This window comes from Hydra vulgaris, chromosome 02 (genome assembly GCF_038396675.1).
Source record: "Hydra vulgaris chromosome 02, alternate assembly HydraT2T_AEP".
In the NCBI taxonomy this organism is placed as follows: Eukaryota; Metazoa; Cnidaria; class Hydrozoa; order Anthoathecata; family Hydridae; genus Hydra; species Hydra vulgaris.
Window position 1 is genome coordinate 40807540 of NC_088921.1, and position 22461 is coordinate 40830000.

The 22461-nt window shown below is 27.4% G+C and overlaps 1 protein-coding gene and 1 long non-coding RNA gene across 2 annotated transcripts; one reads left to right on the forward strand and one right to left on the reverse strand.

The window, feature by feature from the left end:
- Positions 1-5458: 5458 nt before the first annotated feature.
- Positions 5459-14605, forward strand: LOC100206086 (potassium voltage-gated channel subfamily C member 1). Its single transcript, XM_065790925.1, has 4 exons — positions 5459-6544; positions 11576-11745; positions 13471-14037; positions 14139-14605. Exons 1-4 carry the CDS (start codon positions 5671-5673, stop codon positions 14532-14534), a joined length of 2007 nt encoding a protein of 668 aa, XP_065646997.1. The 5' UTR covers positions 5459-5670; the 3' UTR covers positions 14535-14605.
- On the reverse strand, positions 8789-10397 carry LOC136076943 (uncharacterized). Its single transcript, XR_010636708.1, has 4 exons — positions 10260-10397; positions 9551-9661; positions 9320-9386; positions 8789-9105 (listed from the first exon to the last, which is right to left on the reverse strand). It is a non-coding gene; the product is annotated as an uncharacterized LOC136076943 (long non-coding RNA).
- Positions 14606-22461: the final 7856 nt, after the last annotated feature.

Genomic DNA, 22461 nt, shown 5'->3' on the forward strand with positions numbered 1-22461 from the left:
ATTTGTATATTTGTTATTCTTTTATTTTAAGACTTTAGTGTTTTTATTATTTGTTTGTTTTTTTGTTTGTTTCTATTATGTGGCTTTATTGACAAGCTGAAAATTAAAATCAAGAAAATAATTAAAAAAAAATACTGTGTATTGTTAGCAATCACACTCTCGAAAAAAATTGTGTATTGTTAGAACATACTAAACTCTAGAAAGATCATTTAGAACTTCTTAACCCCTAAAATATTTTGAGCTCTGTTAAAACAGAATTATAAAACTTTTTTTTTGTTGTTGTTGACTTATTTTTTTGCTTATTTTCTTTTCAACCAGTTTAGCTTAAAACCTGCCCGAGTAAAATATGTCAAGATTGGATCTTGTTTTATCCTGTCCATGGGTTCAGTCTTAAAAATTGCATAAGTAAAATAGCTTGTTTTTATTTGAAATTTTTACACCTAAAAAAAAAGTATACTAATTTTAGTCATGTATGAAAACAACAATAATCAGAACCTGATTAATACTTTAGGTTTTTAGGCCCTCTAACAGAATTTCCGAAAGTCTCAAACCGAGTCTCGAGTTGTTGATTGCAATAGGTACTCAATATAATGATGTAATATCTTTTTAAAGTAAAAAGTAAAGTAAAATTATTTTTTAAAAGTTTTTTCGTTTTTGGTTGGGTTTCATTAAACCTGCCAATTCCAGAATATAGTTTACATTTCGTTAATGGTTGATTTGAAGAAAACACTACAGAGTATAGTTTACATTTCGTTAATGGTTGATTTGAAGAAAACAATACAGAATATAGTTTACATTTCGTTAATGGTTGATTTGAAGAAAACAATTGCAAATGCTTATCTTAATATAATATTTTACTTTATAAATACGAGGCTGAGCCTAAAATCTTTGGGCAAACCTAAAATCGTAGGGCGAACCTTAAATCTTCGGCTGAACCTACAATTTTAGAGCGAACCTAAAATCTTAGGGCGAACCAAAAAATAAAGCAACAGATAAAAAAATTTGCAAATTTTAATAAAATTTTGAATTCATTTACAGTAATTCATTTATTTGTTGTAATTTTTAGTTTATGCTTTTATTATTTGGAAATAGAAATTAAATTAAAAAATAAATAAACAAATTATTACAGCTTATGCGATTTAGTTTGAAACTTTTAACTATATCAGATGATTATCAGATAAAATCAGTTAATTTGTAACTAATCGGATTTACCTATATCAGATTATAATATCGTACATAATAATGGAAAGGAGCAAGATTAAATTAATTGCTGTAAAGTTAAGTTAAAGTTATTATTATGTTTAAAAAACATCAGAAAGATAAAAGTTTATCATTTTAGCTACAGGGATGACGCCACTGGAGATGGGCCAGAGGCACTTGCGCCCTCCCCCTACTTTTTTTTAAAGGACTTTTGTGTTAAGAAATTTCTCATATATAGAGGACATTTTTTTAGAAATTGACGATTTTGCCTCTCTTCTCCACTTCAAAAACCGTTTTGTTGGCCCTGATATGTATACCTTTTCTAAAAGAAACTTATAGCATTTTTTCTTTTATAGAAAAATAGACGAGTCACCTTTTTATTGAGTTAAGTAAGATTTTTATTGTGGTAAGTTAAGACTTTATTTAAGATTTATAACACTTTAAAAGAGTGTTATAAAAAATCTTTTACTTGTATATATACAAGTCAAATTGTAACTTGTAAATTGCATATATATAAGTCACATTGTAAACATAGTTGAACCTGCTCTTGCAACCAATTTTCACGTTGTCGTAATGTTGATTCTCTTTCTCTTTTCTATAAATACTATAATGGGTGTTGGTCTAAAGAGCTGGCGTCTCTTGTGCCATCGATCAAAATTCATTCTCGTTTTACTCGTCACTCAATTAAGCCTTTTACTGTGACTGTTCCTAAGTGTTCTAAAAATTCTTGTCTAGTTTTTTTCGTCGAACATCAGCTTTTTGGAATTCGCTTTCTTCATCTTGATTTCCTGATTCATATAATTCGCAATCTTTAAAGTCGTCTGTTAATCTCACTTCTTAAACTTTATATTTTCTCTTCCAGTAACTTCAAACTCTAATAGTGGATGCTTGCAGCCTTGTTGGAAGTGAAGATGTTTAAAAAGAAATACATCGTTGTTGGAAGTAAAGATAAAAAAAGTTATTTATATTGTTTTACTTACATGTCATTGAAGAAAACACAATAAAAACAAAGGATCACAATGTGTAAGTGTGTGTGTGTGTTTTTAGGGATATAAAAGATATGTTTTGTTATAATATTAAGTGTAATATAATATAACATGAATAAAATATAATATACGTTAAAAGACATAATCTTAGAACGCTTCTTCTTTTTTAAACAATCTTTTATTCTGAAAGTTGCAGCAGACGTAAGTTGGAGCTAGTTGCAACAGACGTTGAAACAGAGTTGTTATTTTATTTATCATCTAGTTTTATTTATAATAAATTTATCAAATAGAATTAAAATTTAAATAATTATTGATAAAAGTTTTATTTAAGCGTTGTAGTTTGTGCAAATTTGCCAACTTTAAATAAAATTATAAACAAGACAAAGTTAATATTGATTTAAAAAAAATTTAAATTTTAGAGAAATTTTGAACAAATAAGGCTAACTTGCTGCTAATCTCTTTACACTTGATATGTATGCTATATGATTTAAGTTTATATACTCATATATGAATATTTATATATATATATATATATATATATATGTATATATATATATATATATATATATATATATATATATATATATATATATATATATATATGTGTGTGTGTTAGGTATTTTTGTTCTTAATTGTCTTTATATTGAGGTATTATGAATCTTGACTCTCGCATTCTTTACTTAATTAAACGCTTGTTATGGTTGTGTGTAATTGTTTTGTGTAATTTCCGAAAACTTTTTTTTTTCATGTTTTAATCTCCGTTTTTTATTTATTTATATATTTTATCTATTTATATAATTTGTAAAGCGTTTATTTGTTACGTAAGTTAAATACTTACGTAACAAATTAATTTATTTTAAATTTTGAAATAAAATTTGATAGACTTTTTTCTAATATCGATTTCTTAACTATACTTTAAACCATTTTTCAATTAATTAAACTTTTTACTGAAAATAGCTTTCAGTTCACAGTTGGTTCTTTATAATTAACTATTTTAACATAAAAAATAGCAAAATTTCAATATATTTTTATTGTATACTTTCATGTATTTGAAAGAAATGATGAAACGCGCAAAAAAATATATATTTAAAATTAAGACATAAAGCTGATCAAACCGAATGACTAAAAACGAACATTATCTAATTTAAGTTTCAATCTGATGACTGTTTTCAACATTTAGAAGCTTAAAAAATCATAAGAAACGGCTACTTTAAACTTTTATAAGATTTTAAAATGCGCGTGCGTGTGTGGAAGAGAGAGGGGTAGAAGTAATTTCAATTATTTCAATCTGCAGACATTATTCTTGCTACAATTTTTTTTTACTAAATATGATATAAAATCTTTTATAAGAATAAGTTAGCTTTAAAACTAAATAATTTTATAATTTAACTGTATTTAAATTTGCTTTTTATTTGCCATCATAAAAGTTTGATACGGACCATAATGTGGCATTAAATACATCTATTAGCATTATTGAACAGCGTTTATTGGATCATTGTGGCTATGATCTTATACCACTTAAGTAATTTATTTAAAGTAAGTCATGTATAACTGTGACGCTAATACCACTGAATAATGCTAATACCACTGGCAAAACTATTATAGCCACCCGATCCCAACATTGATGCAACCAACGTTAAATTTTTTTGTTAGGCAGCTAATACATTATGACGATAATTTTTAGTATTTATAAGCATAACAATCAACTCTTACTTACTTTCAAAATCCAAGCATGTTTTTCCTAATTTTTTATCAACAATTCACTTACATCTTTGACTAACAAAGGCAATTTTTTTTGAAAATATATAATAATTTCTTATACTTTACATAACTGATTCTATATATTTTATTTATTTATTTAAAAATATTCATTTATAAGTAACTCAGCAAACTTTTGTTGCAATGATACACTCCAACATTTAAGTTAACTAAAAAACCTTCACGTATGTTTTCATCCCTTTAAAAAAGAATAGGTTCCTAGAACCTATTCTAAGCATTTGATTATATTTACTATTTTATTAAATATGAAACGAAAGTTCCATGAACATTATTACTTTAAATATCCAAATAAAAAGCATACATTGCTTAACAACATAATTTAACATCTTTTGGGTTCCATGTTTGACGTAGTTGACCAATATAATTATTTTCTTTTATTCTCTTTAAATAATATAACAAATTTTATTTAATATTGCATTGCTGAACAATAAAATTTGATTAAACAATAAAATCATAATAAATCTTCCAAATTTAAAAAACAAAACTAAAAAAAATGTCTTAAAAAAAAACAGAAAAAAAAACATTAATATGTCTTAAAAAAAAAACTAAAAATTAAACTCTTAAATTTTTTTTTATGTCAACGATCTTTTTCAAAAAACTAGTGGTTTTCACATGTATATGTCTAACTGTTTTATAAATAACTTATATACACACACACACACACACACACACACACACACACACACACACACACACACACACACACACACACACATGTATATATATATATACTTTATGTAATTAAATGAATAAAAACAACTAAAAAGCGGCTATTTAGTTGTTTTTATTCATTTAATTACATAAAGTATAAATTGCAATATTATTTGATAATATTGAGCACTGTCATACGAACAAGAGTTTTTGTATTTTACACCGCAATACTAACCTCACTTATATATATATATATATATATATATATATATATATATATATATATATATATATATATATATATATATATATATATATATATATATATATATATATATATATATATATATATATATATATATATATATATATATATATATATATAAAAGATATGTTCGCAATAACATAAACTTCGTTATAAGTCTAATAAAAATAACAATTTTTCTGAGCTTCAACAACTATTTTATTTAAAGTGAAACAAACATTGTTACAAACGTGTTTGTTTCGCTATATATTCAACAGTTTTTGTATTTAACGGTTTTATACTTAAAAATGAATAATGTTTAATAGTAGCATGTTGTTGAAACTCAGAAAAATTGTTTTATTTATTAGACATTGCGTTTCAACTATTATTTAAATTACTTAAAATTATTTCTTTTCCATTTATTTTGTTTTATAAGTATTTAGAACTGATAAATATATATATATATATATATATATATATATATATATATATATATATATATATATATATATATATAAATATATATACATATATATATATATATATATATATATATATATATATATATATATATATATATATATATATATATACTTTTAGTTTGTAAATATTTAGTTTGAAACAGTGAAATTTCCAGTGGTAAGACCGTTTTTAAAATACAATAATTATAAAATCATTACTTTTAAAAGCTTTGTCATCAAATAATCCAACAAAATAAAAACTGTAACTGCAACAATGTTTTTAAAATATTTTTTGTATTCCGTGCGATCTATAAACAGTATATATTTCAATCAAATTGCTGCTTTATAAATGGACAATAAAAATCAATATTTCACAAAACAAACAGAAACTCTAAAATCTACGAACAATAAAACTAAAAAAGATGTAATACACGAAAATATTTGCGAAGTTTTTCTGAACAACCTTCAACAAACTGATTCCTATTTTGAAAGCTTATTTGTTGAAAGTGACGTTATTCATTCAAAAAGCGACGTTGTACTTTCAAAAACCGACGTTATACATTCTAAAAGCAACATTATTCATTCAGACGTTATGCATTCAGAACCAGCCATAACCCAAGTAAACAGTTCGCCCTTTTCAGTTTCAAAAATTGATTTAAACTTGAGCAATCTAGTCTTTTTGGAAGAAATAAAAAATTCTAACTTGAAAAAAGTCAATAGTAAAGAAAATGAAATTGAATTTAAACTATTATCGAAAGAAATTGAACAAATAAAACTTTTACTTAATCATCTCTTCTCCGAAAGACATAATAAAGAAATTATAACTACACGAGATGTCGGAACTATAACCGTCGATCAAATAAAAGATACAAAAACTCGCATCAAAATAAATATTGGCGGTGTTATTCACGAGACGTATCGCAGCACTTTAAAAAACATTCCTGATACAAGACTTAGTTGGATTGCTGAAGAAAGCGCAATTCAGTCACCAGACTACGATCCTGTCACAGGTGAGTTTTTTGTGGATAGAAATTCTCAAGTTTTTTCTCATATTTTAAACTATTACCGAACGGGGTATTTGCATGTACCTTACGATGTTTGCGGACCACTTTATGAAGAGGAGTTGCAATACTGGGGTATAGATGACTCTCAAATTGAACCTTGTTGCTGGCTTAACTATAGACAACATAGAGATGCACAGGAGACATTAAAAGAATTTCAAGGTAAATTTTTTGATAAATTCAAAAGACAACACCAAAATAATATTTATAAATAACAAAGATAATATCAAAATTTTTAAAGTGATAGGACTTGATTCGTATGACTTGATTAGTAGGACCTGAATATTTACAGTAGTTTTTTTTTAAGGGTTGAGGTAGAAAAATTAACTATTCACATATTGCTAATTTTTTGAGTTTTTAAAAAATATATATGCATGCCATGCTAGCACACATACATTGGACCAACTTATGTAAAACCATCGTTGGCTGTTTTTTCCGATGTAAAATCTAATGTTGATCCAATGTCATGTTTTTAAGAATGAAATGGATAAAAGGCCTAATACCGACGCAACTAAAAACACCTGTATATATATATATATACATATATAAATATATAAATATATATATAAATATATATATATATATATATATATATATGTGTGTGTGTGTGTATATATATATATATATACATATGTATATATATATACATATATATATATATATGTATATATATATATATATATATATATATATATATATATATATATATATATATATATATATATATATATATATATATATATATGTATATGTATATATTTACATATATATATTTATATATATATATATTTATATATATATTTATATATATATACTAGGCTTTTGTAATTTTTTTTTGTATAGGTTCATAAAATGTTAGATAAAATTAGGATGTATTTTGCTATAGCTATTGCCGCACTTACACCCGCACGCATACACGCACGCATACACGCACCTGTTTGTCGACGTTTTAAAACTTTGACCAAAAGGTGATTAAAATATAAACTTAGAAAATTTTAAACATTTTGTAATCTGAATACATTAAGATTGTATGTTATTTAAAAATTTTAAATAAGTATTTTTTATTTTTTGGAGTCTAATATATTATTTATAGATTATGTAAATTTAGAACTTTATGAGCATAAAAATAATAAGTTTATTTTTAAAAATGATGGAAAATAAAAATATTAATTTTTTAAAATGATGAAGTTTTTTAAAAATATTTATAATTACAAAAAAAAAAGTTGCATAACTTAAGAAACACTTGTGAACGTACAACTGTCTAAAGAAATATGTTTAAAGCAACAGCAAACCCATGTTTAGTTTAGTGAAATCTCAATTGTTAAGAAATTTTTCTTATTTCTTAAATGCACCTGAAAAATAAAAAAAAATAAAAATATCGCTAATTTAATGGCTGATCTTTTTAATCAAGTTTTATGATGACCTTTTATATATCCGTTTTTTTTTACGGGAATGAGTTTGGCAATGGAAAAATATGCCAGCATGCGAAGTTTTGTTTTAGACAAAAATAGAGTTTAAACTACGTAAGCTTGCGTGATTTTTTTTATTCCTCTTTGAAGAAGAACAAAAAAGTGGAAAGTCACCTTTAAAACAGATGCAAATTCACAATTCTTTAAAAATTTGAAAACTTTAAATAATCATAGTATATTAGTTGATTTCTATGCGAACTTCGAGAATCAAAAATTGCTAATAAAAGTTAAATAAAATTAACAATCATTACAAAAATTATTAATTTATTACAAAATTTTTTAATTATTACTTTGCAAAGAAATAATCTTTTAGTTTTCATGCAAAGCAAACCACGATATAGTGTCAGAGAGAGGCTGAAGTATCAGAGAGAGGCTAAATTATTGTAATAGATTTTCTATTTTTAAACATTTTGTTCAAATATGAACCTATTTTTTTTAGTTTGCTGTTTTTCATCGCTTAATTAGTATTCTTGTTATAGACGAAAATTCACAAAGTTTCGTTTTTTGGTCGATCAACCTCTAACTTAAGGTCGTACGCTAATAAAAAAATACTGATTTTTGAGTAAAATGTCAAAATATTGTTTTTGGACTCATTTTTTTCCAAACTTTATTCACTTTTGTTTGATATAACCATCTTTTATTATTTAATAACATAAAACATTTAAAAATTTATTTTTCAAGAGTTACTTAACAACGCCTTAGCAACAAAACAAAAACCCTTATTTAACCCCTAAGGTCAATTATTAAATTATTTTCTTAAAATATTTAGTTAGTAAATAGTAGTTAGGGAAAATTTCCATGGAAAACCCATGAAAAAAACCCAAACATAATAGCTATTATGCATCTAAAACATTAAAACTTAACTTCCCCACAATATTAAACGTATGCATATGTATAATATACTAAAAATAAATAAAACAAAAAATCACAATTAATATAATACTATAAGTGATATACATAGTGATAAACAATTGAAATAGATTAAGAAAACAATTTTTACAGAAAATATAATAAATTACATGTTTATTATTTTATATTAACTAGTTGATTATAAATAACTTCAAGTTTCAACAAATTAAAAAGAATCATCAGTACAACATATTCAGTCCAAAAAAACATCAAGCTCATTTATAAGTGCAATTGCACCGCTAACTGTATCTGTAGAACCAGGTAGACGTCAAACAAAGTACCATTCATATTTTGATATTCATTATTGTTTTCACCACAGTTAGTCTAATTGTCCGGTTCACCAATCTAGACAATAAATCATACAACTATTATATAAATACTAACTAACTTTCTTTATTTACTAATTCATTTTACTTATAATTATTATCTATTATAACTTACTTTATAATTACGCATTATACACATTTATAAATGTTGCCAAATGTTGGATAACATTAATATAGAAAAAAGTAGCAACGAATATATCATTATTTATGAATAACAATTATATGATTATTACCTCTTTTTCACCTAAGCTATCTGCATTATGTACAACATCGTTTATATTTCCAGTCAAACATTCCTGCCTATAATGTTACTTGAATAAAATGATAAAATTAAAATAAAAAGATTTATTCAAACTAATACATATGTATATATGTTACCTGCATGCTAGTAACATTTATATAGAACAAGGCAACAACAAATATTGTATTACTTATTTATTTTTGTCATTAAAAAAAAAACTTACTTCTTCATCTGAGCTATCTGCATGATGTACAACATCATTTAAAAACCTGTTTTCTTCCTGTCCTTGCCATCTTTATATATACTATAAAGCACGGAACTTGTTAATGTAAGGCTAAATAAATAAATTAAAAATTTATATTGCCAGTCAAACCTGCCAGCTGATAATGTAGTAATTTAAATGAAATGATAAAGTTAAAATGTAAAGATTTATGCACAAATATAAATGTTACCTGCATGTTAGTAACATTTATATAGAACAAGGCAGCAACTATTAGTATTACTTATAAATTGTAATTTTAAATAAAAACTCACTTATTTGTCTGAGCTGCCTGCATGATGTACAACATTATTAATATAGCCAGTCAAACTTACCTGCTTATAATGCAGTAATTTAAATAAAATGATAAAGTTAAAATAAAAGAACTTATGCACACACTATTAAATTCAAAAAATTTTTAATTTTTACTTTACTATTTAAAACATTTATTAAGTATAGTAATGCAAAAACATAAGAAATATTAAAGTGTGTGCATAAATTAATTTATTTTAAGACGTGCACTTTACATTAGTTAAATATAAAAAAAAATAAACATAATAGTATTATAATAAATAATTATTTATAAACATTGCTTTTGTATGTTTATATTTAACTGTGAATTAAAATCTTGTGCATTAATTAACTTTCGTTTCTGATATTTTTAAAACATTACCACAGTTTTCCTTCTCCAACTAAGTTGTTCTTGGAACACCCTTACAAATTGAATCCCAAAGATTACGTTTATATCTTTTCTGGTTAACTCAAACTTAATTCATCATTTCATTTAGACAGCTTTTAAACTATTTTAAAAAATATTAAATGCATATAAAAACTAACAATGTTATAAACGATATAAATGATGATCAACATTATTTATATCGTCAGTCAAACCTGTTGGCTTATAATGTAGTAATTTAAATAAAATAATAAAGTAAATATAAAAGAATTTATACACAAACTATTACATTACTTACATATTCTAATAATTCTAAAGATAAAACATGATAAATATCCCTACTAGATCTAGTCTGATAATATCATATTATGATGCATTATAAAATAGATACATCTATCATATTCTTACTATTACAAATATGTCTAGTTGTTTAAGTCTGTATGTTTTGTTTGAATCATATTAAATGTGATGCATTATAAAAAGCATACAATTTATAGTCTTAATAAATACAGATAAACAGAAGAATGCATTAAATATTGTTTACTCAAGTTAGAAATACTTGTAACTCTATGAGTTGTCGGCATCTTTTAAAGCGCATTCGTAAAACCCATGGTTTTACGAATGTTTACCATGCAACAGAACCCATGATGCAACATGAGCTATGAAAAAAACAATGGTTCATTGGAATTTCAATGGAAAATTGAAATTCCATGGGATTTCAATTTTCATGGAAATTTACCCATGGAAATTCCATGGAATTTCCGTTTTCCATGGAAAAACCATGGTTTACTCATGGAATTCCATGGCATACCCATAGAATATTTCCGTAAGGGATGCGCTAGCACTTGGCCTCAACCCATCAGTAAAAACTTGTTTTCGTCCAACCACATTAGGGTAGACCATTGTTATGACTTGCAACTCCTATGCCTACTAGCAAATGTTATTCTTTTTTTACTTACAAAAAATTCTTTTTAAAAAAATGTTATTCTTTTTTTAATTTTTAAAAAAAAAATTTTTCAAAGAGAATTTTATTTTAATTTTTTTAAATATATATTTCTCATCAGAAAAATATCAGTTTTTGGTTTTATTACAATTTTTTCCCAGTGGGCACAAGACAACTTTAAGACATTTTAAATACTTATTCATGCGTATTTTAAACGTTCAAACGTTCAAACTTTCAAACGTTCAAATGTTTTGTGCCGACTGGGTTATTAAAAAAGTGCTTTTTAGTAGTGTACCAAATAAAGGGATGGACTCCAAGCTTGTATCGCAAACCCAAGGTGGCTTTTGTTTTCTCTTTTTTTGTCTCGTAGGATTAGACATTGAAGATAATTGCGACGATGAATTTGAATTCGATCTTGCACGTCATGGTTACAAGTTTGAAGAATCAACAGGAATTAATCAAAGTCTATCCATTTTTCAGAAATGGCAGCCGTTTATGTGGCGCTTTTTTGAAGGTCCTTATTTATCAAGAAAATCAAAGGTTTGCTTGAACTTTAAAAAAACTTTAAATCACTTTAGTTAAATTAAAAAATAATATCTTAATTAAGCAATATTTAAATCTAATAAATATTTTTAATGCTATTCAAAAAGTTTAAATCACCAATTAATGCACCAATTACATCTGCATCATGCGGCTCATAAAGCGGAACCACCATAACCACTTCCCTAACTGGGTTTAAATTAATTTTTTTTTTGGATCATCAATTTTATAAAATTTAAAAAGGACGGTTACTTTAGTTTTATTTTCTTGAAAATTTTTTTTTGCGATAAATACGCGCAATAAGTACGCGCAGAAATTTTGCAGATTTCAAAAAAAAAATCAAGATATAGGGGTAAGCAAATGTTACTTTTTAGGATTTTATTAATTTTTTTTAGCCTTTTGTTTTTAGTCATCTGCCCTTTGTTTTTAAGTATCATTTCAACACATTTTAGCATGCTTTTAGAGAATTTTTAAAAATATTGCACAGACATATACTGAATTAAAACTCTTCTTATTTTGTCATCAAATTTGGAATTGAAGTGCGCATTGGATTGAGATCTGGGCTGTTGCTGGAAAACTCCAACAAAATAGTTCCTTTGCTCAAGAACCATGCTATTGATTGTTTTGATGTAAGACAACGTGCGCCATCTTGCATAAAATAAAATTGATTAATGATTTTGAAAGATTCCAGAAGTTTTTTCTTTAGACATCTTATATAGCGTTTAAAGTTAATTGTTTTATTTTTAGGAAGAACGTTCCTGCCACAGAATTGAAAAAAACACCTGTCATTACTTGGAAAAGTGTCTGTTAGAACAAGTTTGGCTTCAAAATGATTTAGGTTTACCGTGTTGCATGTCTGTATATAAAATATTACTTAACGCCGCTATTGTTAAAAAAAGAATAACATTTGTTCGTAGGCATAGGAGTTGCAAATCAGAACAATGATCTACCCTGATGTGGTTGGACGAAAGCAAGTTTTTACTGATGGGTTGAGGCCATGTGCTACCGCATCGCCCCTGTAGTTTCGACTGATTCAATCTCAAATACACCCTAAAATCTATCAAACATAGCGCGCATGTAATGATTTGGGTTTGCTTTATTGCCAAATAGTGCATAGAAACACTATACTTTCTCCCTAAAGCTAAAACGGTTAACTCTAAAGACTATATAAAATATTTAAACAAAAACTTCGGGAGCCTTTTAAAACTCATCAATCAAGTTTCTTTATTCAAGATGGCCCACGTTGCCATCAATCGAAATAATCAAAAGCATAGTTCTTGAGGAATGGTATTAGCGTATTAGCCCAGCAACAGCCCAGATCTAAACCCAATAGAAAACGATTGGAAGTAAATGAAATCAAAGATTTGTTGAGACTACTGCATTTGTTGATTCTAGAATTGATTACGGAAATATAAAGAGTTTGGGTTCAGGACATGTCTCTGCAGTACTTTTAGAAACTCTCTGAAAGCATGCCAAAACGCATTAAAATGGTATTTAAAAACAAATAGGAGATGACTAATTGTTAGATAAATCTTGAAAATTACCATTTATAGTTTTGTTACCCTTTCATTCTTGATTTTTGAAAAAAACCAAAAATTAAGTCAGTTTTATACAAAATTTCTGCGCTAGCTCGAATAATAACAATTATCATAAAAAATGTTTTAAAGAAAAAAAAAATGATTATATAAAAATAAAAGTTTAATAAATTTATTTTTAAACTTTCAGATGTGCGCTGGACTAAGTATTATCTTAATAATATTTTCGGTTCTAATGTACTGCATCGAGACAATGAAAATCTTCTCCGACAATACGTCAAAAAATGTGCTGTTAATCTTAGAAGGATTATGTGTTTTGTACTTTACGACAGAATTTCTACTAAGATTTTTATTTTGTCCTAACAAGTTTTCTTTTATAAAAGGAATTATGAATTGGATTGATTTATTTTCCATAATTCCTTTCTATCTGCAACTGATTCTTGGAAATTATACAAGAATACACGGCTTTTTGCAATTGTTACGCGTCATCAGAGTTTTTCGAATAATTAAACTAGCTAAACACAGCATAGGTTTGCAAATACTTGGTCACACGTTAAAAGCATCGTTCAGACAATTACTCTTACTAATATTTTTTCTTGCAATCAATATTGTTATTTTTTCAAGTCTAGTTTATAATTGTGAAAAAGATGAACCAAAGACTGACTTTATTAGTATTCCAAGCACATTTTGGTGGGCTGTTATAACAATGACAACTGTTGGTTATGGAGATATGGTCCCGAAAACATGGTTAGGAAAGGTTAGTTTGAATAACTTTATAATTTTCTTATAGATATTTGATTGTTATGTAGTACTATATTTTTATATTTAGTTGTTATTATTTTTTTACATTTTATCTAGACAATTGGTGGGCTTTGTGCGGTAAGCGGCGTACTAATGATTGCATTGCCCGTTCCTGTTATTGTCAATAATTTTAATTTGTTTTACTCTCACGCCCAAGCAAGACTAAAACTTCCAAAAAAAAAACGTCGCATGCTTTGCGGAGCAGCAAATGTTTTAAAAAGTAATCGTATCGCACCACATCAAACTTTTAGAGATGAAAAATTATTTTCTCAAATAGAACTACCATCTTCTGAAGATAACCACGGAAGTGTAACTAAAAGTAATTCGCCAATTTGTAAAAAACATTCCAACGTTTCGAAAGACACAAACTGCGTTAATGTAGAAAAAAACGAACTTTATTCACCATTATTTACTTATCCTCGGTCAGCTTTACCAGTAATTGAGAATTCTTAAAATATTTTTGTATGATTTTTTAACCCTTTACTGGATAGTCAATTAACAACTAATTTTTTAATTTCTTATCATTTTTATATCTTAATACTTAAAAATTCTTAAAATTTATACAGATTATTAGAAGCAGTTAGGAAATGTTTTCTTTTTAACAATGAATTATAAATTAACTATCTACGATCTACGATCCATCAAAAAAATAAACTTCTGATTTATTGTAATCTAATTTGTTATTTAATCTAATTACACATTTACACAATAAATCGGAAGTTATCTCCAGAATGGATTTACCGCTAGAAGTAATGTAGTCTCTAAATTCCAGTTTATGTAGAAATTGGCAGTAATACTTAAATTTTATTGCTTTAGCAATTTATTAAAAAAACTTATTTAGATCAGCAAAATGTTTGCATGAAATGATTCATTATCACTACAAATCAAAACTAAATGTAAAGAAACACCATTCATTATTCTCCTGAATTTAAAAAACTGTTGAATCATCAACAGTGACCTTCATCTTGCAATCAAAAATAAGTGAAACCTTTTATTATGCTTACCATGAATTTTTTTTAACGGACGTCATTTTCGATATAAGATTTTCAAAATAAATTACTTCACTTTTTTAACGAAAACTAATAGTATCAGAATAAAAATTAGATTTGTTGCTTTTTCTTTGTTGCTACCTGCTTTTTCTTTGTTACTTTCTTTTTTCAGTACACTTAGTAGCATTTTAGTGGGAAACTTCTCATTTAGCCTCCTGGAAACCACTAAAAGTATTTTTAGATATAAAAGTTTGATGTTTAGTTGGAACCGGTCATCCAAACATTTATTGTTTGAATGAAACAAGTTTGGTAATTAATAATTCACTAAATTTTGATATTTAATAAGAAAAATTACAAACACAAGTTTAAACAATTTTACTTAATATATGTTTACATATACAAATTGTATCTAATAATACAATTTAAAAAAACTAATTTTCACAAATATAAATTTGTATTGTTTGTGAATTCCGAATTTAAAAATTTTATAAGTAATAGAAAAGTTATTACAAACATTTGATTATAAGTATATCTTATGTGCAAATATTTGACCATAGTGAATTTTGTATTTGTTGCTTTACCAATCAGTTTGATTCATTTTTCTGCAAAATAATAGCCATTATATGAGGAGTCACATCATACTTGACTCCAAACATCATACTTAAAATGATGTTTATTTGGAACCAGTCCAAATAAACTTCATTTTTTCCAATGATTTTCTTTGTTTATTGTTTTCTTTTTCCTTTTTTTTCTTTTATTTTAAATTCTTTCTATGTTTTATTTACCAGTTTTCTTTTTTGTTTTTTTATAGGTGTCACTCCATTGACTAGTATTTTAACTATACGAGTGACACCTAACCTTATTTATGTCAGTTTATAATATATTATAGTAAATTTTTCATATTTTATGCTTAAATATATGGATATATATGGATATATATATATATATATATATATATATATATATATATATATATATATATATATATATATATATATATATATATATATATATATATATATATATATATATTTGCTTGTGCAATTATTAGATTCATTATTTTCTTCTTTTTGTTATTTTTCAATTTAATTTTCAACTTAAAAAAATAACAAAAGTTTGATGAATCTAAATTTTTTTAAATTGAACTTTTCTAAAAATTATTAATATCTTTGTTTTATTCATACAAATTATCTCATATGAAATATATAATTAATTTAAAAATTTAGTGGTTTCTTGGCAAAATAATAATTAAAAAATTCAGCGGTGTCTTGGCTTATTCAAACATTTATTTAAAAATTGGAAGATTTCTTGGAAGTTCATAATAAAACAATGTAATAGTAAAAATTAAAATACATTTTCAACCATTGCAAGAAAACTTATATAAATTTTAATAATATTATTAAAACTATTCTGGTAGTGTTATTTTTCTGGTGGTGTTCTTTAATGGCTGAATTGGAAAAAAGGTATATTTCTCTATTAAAATGAAAATTCAATTCATTGAATCTTTTTAAATTATTTAGAAATCTTAGCCTCTCACAAGCTAAAATAAAAACGGAAACTGTAATAAATATAATAGTCATATTAGGTAACTAATTTTTTTTTCCATCATCTTCGCTTCCAACGAGGCTGCAAGCAACTATTATTTGAATTGGAAGTTACTAGAAGAGAAAAAATGAAGTTTATAGGGCAAGATAACGATTGACAGACGATTTAAAAGATTGCAAATTATATGAATCAGGAAAGCAAGATGAAATAAGCGAATTCTAAAAAACTGATGTTTGAGGAAAAAACCTAGACTAATAAGAGTTTTTGAAGCACTTAGGAATTGTCACAGAAAAAGAATGAGACTTAATTGAATGACAAGTCACACGATAATGAATTTTAATTGATGGCACAAGAAACGCAAGCTCTTTAGAGCAGTGCTTGTTATAGTATTTGTAGAAAAGAGAAAGAGAAGCAACACTACAACGATGTAATAATGGTTGGAGGTTGGATGCAAGAGCAGGTCCAACTATTTTTACAATTTTATGTTGTTATTTTTTTAAGTTTACGTTTTTACGCCTTGTCTAAAAAAGAAAGGGCATTATTGGAAGATCCAGATATGTCAACAGTATTCCATACAAGAACGGGTTTGAAATTTATAGAGATAAAGAATAGAATCCGGAGTAAGAATATGTCGAGCACGATAAAGAGATGTAACCTAAGCAGATGCTAATTTTGCAATGGATTTGATATATGGTTTCCAAAAAAGATCGGAAGTAAGAGTTAATTCTAGAAGATGAAGGGTAGATGACTCGTTGAGTACATCAATGTTCATAAATATAGGAAGATCTAAATTATTGCGGTAACGATTGACTGGAAAAAATTGGATTTTATCTGAATTAAAGTTCAACAGTCACTGTGATCCCCATGCTGTAGTAGAAGTGAGATCCTTTTTAAGCTCAAATGACTCCTCCAAGCAATTAGAGAGTGTTGGCTTCTTATCAAGACAAGAATAAATAGTAGTATCATCAGCGAACAATGCAACATTAGATGTGAGATTATCTGTAAGATCGTTAATGTAAATTAAAAAGAATAAAGGGCCAAGGATAGAACCTTGAGGAACCCCTCAAGTTACAGGATATGAAGAAGAGTGCAGTGCATTAAGGACAACTTTTATACTACGATTGGAGAAGAAGGTTTCAAAAACTTTAAAGACTTTACCTGTTACACCGTAGGAAAAAAGCTTATTTAGAAAACCAGCATGCCAAATTTTATAAAATGCTTTAGAAATGTCAAGAGCGATGGCCTTAACCTCTCCGCCTTTATCTTATGTACGATAAAACCTATTGGTTATTACTGTTAGCAAATCGCCTGTAGAACAAGAAGATCGAAATCCATATTGATGATTAAAAAGTAAGTTATTGGATTCATGATGAGAGATTAAGTGTTTGTTAATTAAAGATTCAAAAACCTTAAGATAGGAAGAAGAGTGATGGGACGATAATTAGACGAGTCAGATCGTTCTCCAAAATTTTTGAAAAAAGGAATAACAGATGCCGCTTTCTAGCATGCTGGAAAACAAGACTCCGATAAGGACTTGTTAAATAGTTTTGAAAGTATAGACGACAGCTCCGGAGAACACTTCTGCAAGACTGCAACAGGTATATTGTCCGGACCACAAACTGTAGAAGAATCTAAGGAGGAAATCACTTTAGATACAAAAGCTGGAGAAATACGAATGTCAAGCATTGGATTTACTTGTTTGTCGGTTTATTAGGTAGAGTACAACTAGTGGAATCAATCAATTTTGCTGATAGATGTGGAAGTAATGGTTTCGATTAAAAATTGCAGCAGCACAATGTGAGGTAAACCAAGGAGAAGAGTGAGGCTTGAATTGAAATTGTCGAAAGGAAATAAAAGATTCCATGCCAGCCTGAATCCAAGAAGTTTTGTAAGAAACACATTTGTCAGCAGGAAGGCGAAAGATTTCTACCCAAGAGCCATCATGAAGAAAATCATGGAAAGAGTCACAGACAACTTTAGTTTTAAGAGGTACAATGGTAGAAGGATTCAGGTGATGAAGAAGAATGAGATATTAGTTTTAGAGCGATCAAACTGTGATCAGAAGCACCTAAGGGGAAATGTGGAGAAACTGAGCAGTGACTAGGATCAGAAACAAGACATAAGTTGAGTAGAGAAGGTAAATGATTCGGGTTGTCTGGAACGCGAGTTAAAAAGTTGACTATTTGAGTTTTTAAGGGATTGAGAAAGGCAAAAGTTGTGGGCTTTTATGCCTGCAGAGTCACTAACACTAGAGTCAGCCATTCAGTGTGATGAGCATTAAAGTCACCAATAACAACAATATTGGCTTATGGATAAAGAGAGAGGGCTCGGCCAATTTGACCAGAAATAATATCAAAAAGAGTGCAGTCTTGAGATGAAGGAGAGAAATATAGATCAAATAGAAAAACGGTAGAGTGAAGTGATGCTAAACAAAAGCACATAAAAGAATAGCCTGTGAATTCAATCCTAGTTTCCCGACAAATGGGTGAATTCTTACAAATGGTAATGCCTAGGCCAAAGATGTGACTATTGGAGTCTATGAATTAAAGGAAGATAACCATCCACACTAAGATCAAAAGATGAGATAGCCAAACTCAAATTAGTCTCACAAAGTGCAAGTAGGTCTGGTGAACTTTGCAAGAGATAAGACTCAACAGAAGAAAAGTTACTTTGAAGACCACGAATATTAGTGAATGATAGGTTTGGAGAATTTGGTGATGACGATAGTTTTTTGTGTTTTATAGTTTTTGGTACTTTAATCATTTTTAAATTTTTTAGAAAACTTGACTCAAAACATAGATAGTACTCAGTACACTGTTTAATAGTCCAAGCAATTGTTTCATTACTATTAATAAACCCTAAGCCATAACAAAGGGCTCAAAATGTGGCCTCGATAATGCACACCAAAAGTACGAACAGGGACACCATCCATGCGCAACATGGCACTGTTATTACTCTGAAATTTTACAGCTGTTGATGGAATCAGCCTCTTTGAAAGCTACCACAGAGTTCGGCAAATCTGACTACCAGCCGGCCTCAGAACCATAAAACTGAGTTTTAGAGCTTTACCCTCATTAGGAGATAATAGAGTGAGTTGCCTAGTCATAAAAACAGATTCACAAGCAAAACTTATGCATTGAGTCAAGAAGATCCAGCATTCAACATCCTAAACTGGAAACAACGTATTAAAAATACATCTACGCCAGCCTAATAGACAAAGAAGGGGTGCGAGGCTGGTCAACAGGTAGAATCTGTTTACTTTTAAAATAAAAATCAATATAAATAAAAAAGCTGGCTGTGTTTCTGGATTCATTTTTCTGGAGCCATGTTGCTATCAATTCATGTAGATGATCTTTAAAGATATAATGGTATTATATTTACCATTAAAACTAGTTATAACGCAGTGTAGCAATTTTGAAGCACATTAAATTTTTTGTTATTAAAAGCATGACGTTTTTTAATGTTATTTATCTCAAATATATAAACCAAAAACTTTGGTTAATTTTTAATTGAGTTTCTGCAAATTAAGTCTAGTGGTAAAAAACTGTAGAAATTAAACCTCAAGAAAGCTTTAGATGCTTTAAAAACAGCTAAAAAACATAAAAAAACTATTTGTTTTGTATTTCTAATTTGGTGTTTTAAAAGTGTAAAGATCTTTTACCTTAAAAACATCAATGTTTCAATTGAAGTGCTGTTATGTTTTAATCAAATAAATTCAATATAATACATATTCTATGACTACAGTCATTTTTTACTATGACTTGGTATACTTCATTGAAAAAAGATAAAAATGAAACTTAGACCCACATTACCCCACTAAACGGGGTAAGGTTGGTCTATTGAATACAACTTAAATCGATGCTACTTAGACAACTTGAAAAATTATATACAATTTTTTTAAATATAATTTACTAAAAATGATGTCCAACCATGATTTTAAGATTTCTTCTAAAATAGATTGTTTTTCTATATATATATATTTTATGCTCAATATCAAAAATAACTAAAAATAGGCTTAGATTACCCCACCATACTCTATTTTCAAAAAGCGTATAATTTATAATAGAATTTATGACTATTTAAAAAAATAAAACCATTTTAAATTAAAATAATTTGGATTTTAGAAAAATCATTCAACTAAATATGCAATTATTGACAGTGACAAATCCATGATTTTTTAGTGTTTGTAACCTTTTCAAAATGAGGAGGTTTAAACTTTATATGGTCATAATTTTTGAACGCTTGGAGATAATATTATGAAACTTAAAATTTATTATTGAATATAAGTCTAGTTGAGAATAGTACAAAAAATATTTTTTTAACTTGTTGCCCCTCACATTTGGTGTGTGTGTGTGTGTGTGAGGGGGGGGGGATGATGAAGTTAAATGGCTTTTTCGTTTCCAGCCCCAATCATTGCATATTTCTTTTGTGCAAAGCATCGTTATTTGACATAAGTATAAACAATCAAATGTTTGGAGTTTGCTCCATGTCTGGAAGTTAGCTATCTCAAACACCAAAATATCCTGGATCTGTAACTGATTATTGAACTAGGCGACCAAATAACTAATAATTTTATCAAAAGGAAAATCACTTTTAGAGTGTTTATTGGTTTATCCTGTAGAAATTCCGTTGATTCGGTTGATTCCTGTATTCTTCTTGAAAAGCAAAACTGTTACGGGTTAAAAAATAAAGTATTGGATAAAAAGCAAACAAACTGGATTTGATAAAAAGCTACTAATAGAAAGAATAATAATAATAAACAGTATAGTACAGTAAAAAAGTATAATATAGTGTTTATATAAAAAATAATAATAAAAAATATGCGCAAAATAAGAAATTTAAAATACTAAATATTTTGTGTGGTGTGCTCTTATTTTTAATTTATGTTTATTATTTTAATAATGCATCAATAAAACTAAATTCTATGATGATTGCAGACCTTTTCTTATCTAATAGTTATCTTAATAATTAAATTAAATGTATACGGGCATGATTACTGAAAGTTGCAGCTTGTTATAAGGCCACTTTGAAAACTTTTTGTTGTTGTTACTATGAGTTACTTAAGAAATTTAATTTTTCAAATTAATAATAATATAAATAATAATAAATATAATATGATAATATATAACAGTAATGAAAATAAAGACTCATTAGAAAAAGGGTCATTAAATTGAATTTTCACCGAGTTACTGCAGCGACACGAACAAACACCATTTTTGAAGAATTTTTTCACTGGGGATGAGTCATGGCTTCTCTTCAAAAACGTCAAAATAAAAAAACTGGCGTTTTGCCAGAGGTTTTCTTCAAAGAAATACCAAAACATGTTCACTGTAAGAAGGCTATGGGGTGTATGTGATAGGACAGAAGCGGAATCATCCATTGAGAAGCCATTTCAAACGGCATTTGTTATTGGTTTGACGATGTGGATGAATGAAAATAATGGCGAGTCCCGGACAAAAACGCCAAGCGTCAGTTCAATATCAACAGCAACGTCTACCTGCCTCAGCTTGATTGCCTTCACGCTGCAATCGAGGCAAAAATACCGTGCAAAAAAATCCATCTTGTCTTCTACCACGATAATGTACGTCCTCATGCTAAACGCCGCGTTGTCGAATTTATCGCCAATAAAATCTGGGAGTTGCTTCTCAATCCGCCATATTCACCAACCGAAACACCTACGGACTATCATGTCAACCGCTACTTGAAAAACTGGCAAATGAATAAGATTTACAATGATTTAGATGACTTAGTGGCTGATGTCAAAGCGTTGTTTGCCCCTAAGAATCGTGTCTTCTTCGCTCTGGAATTAACCGTCTGCAAGCAAATGGGAAGCAGTAATTGAAGTA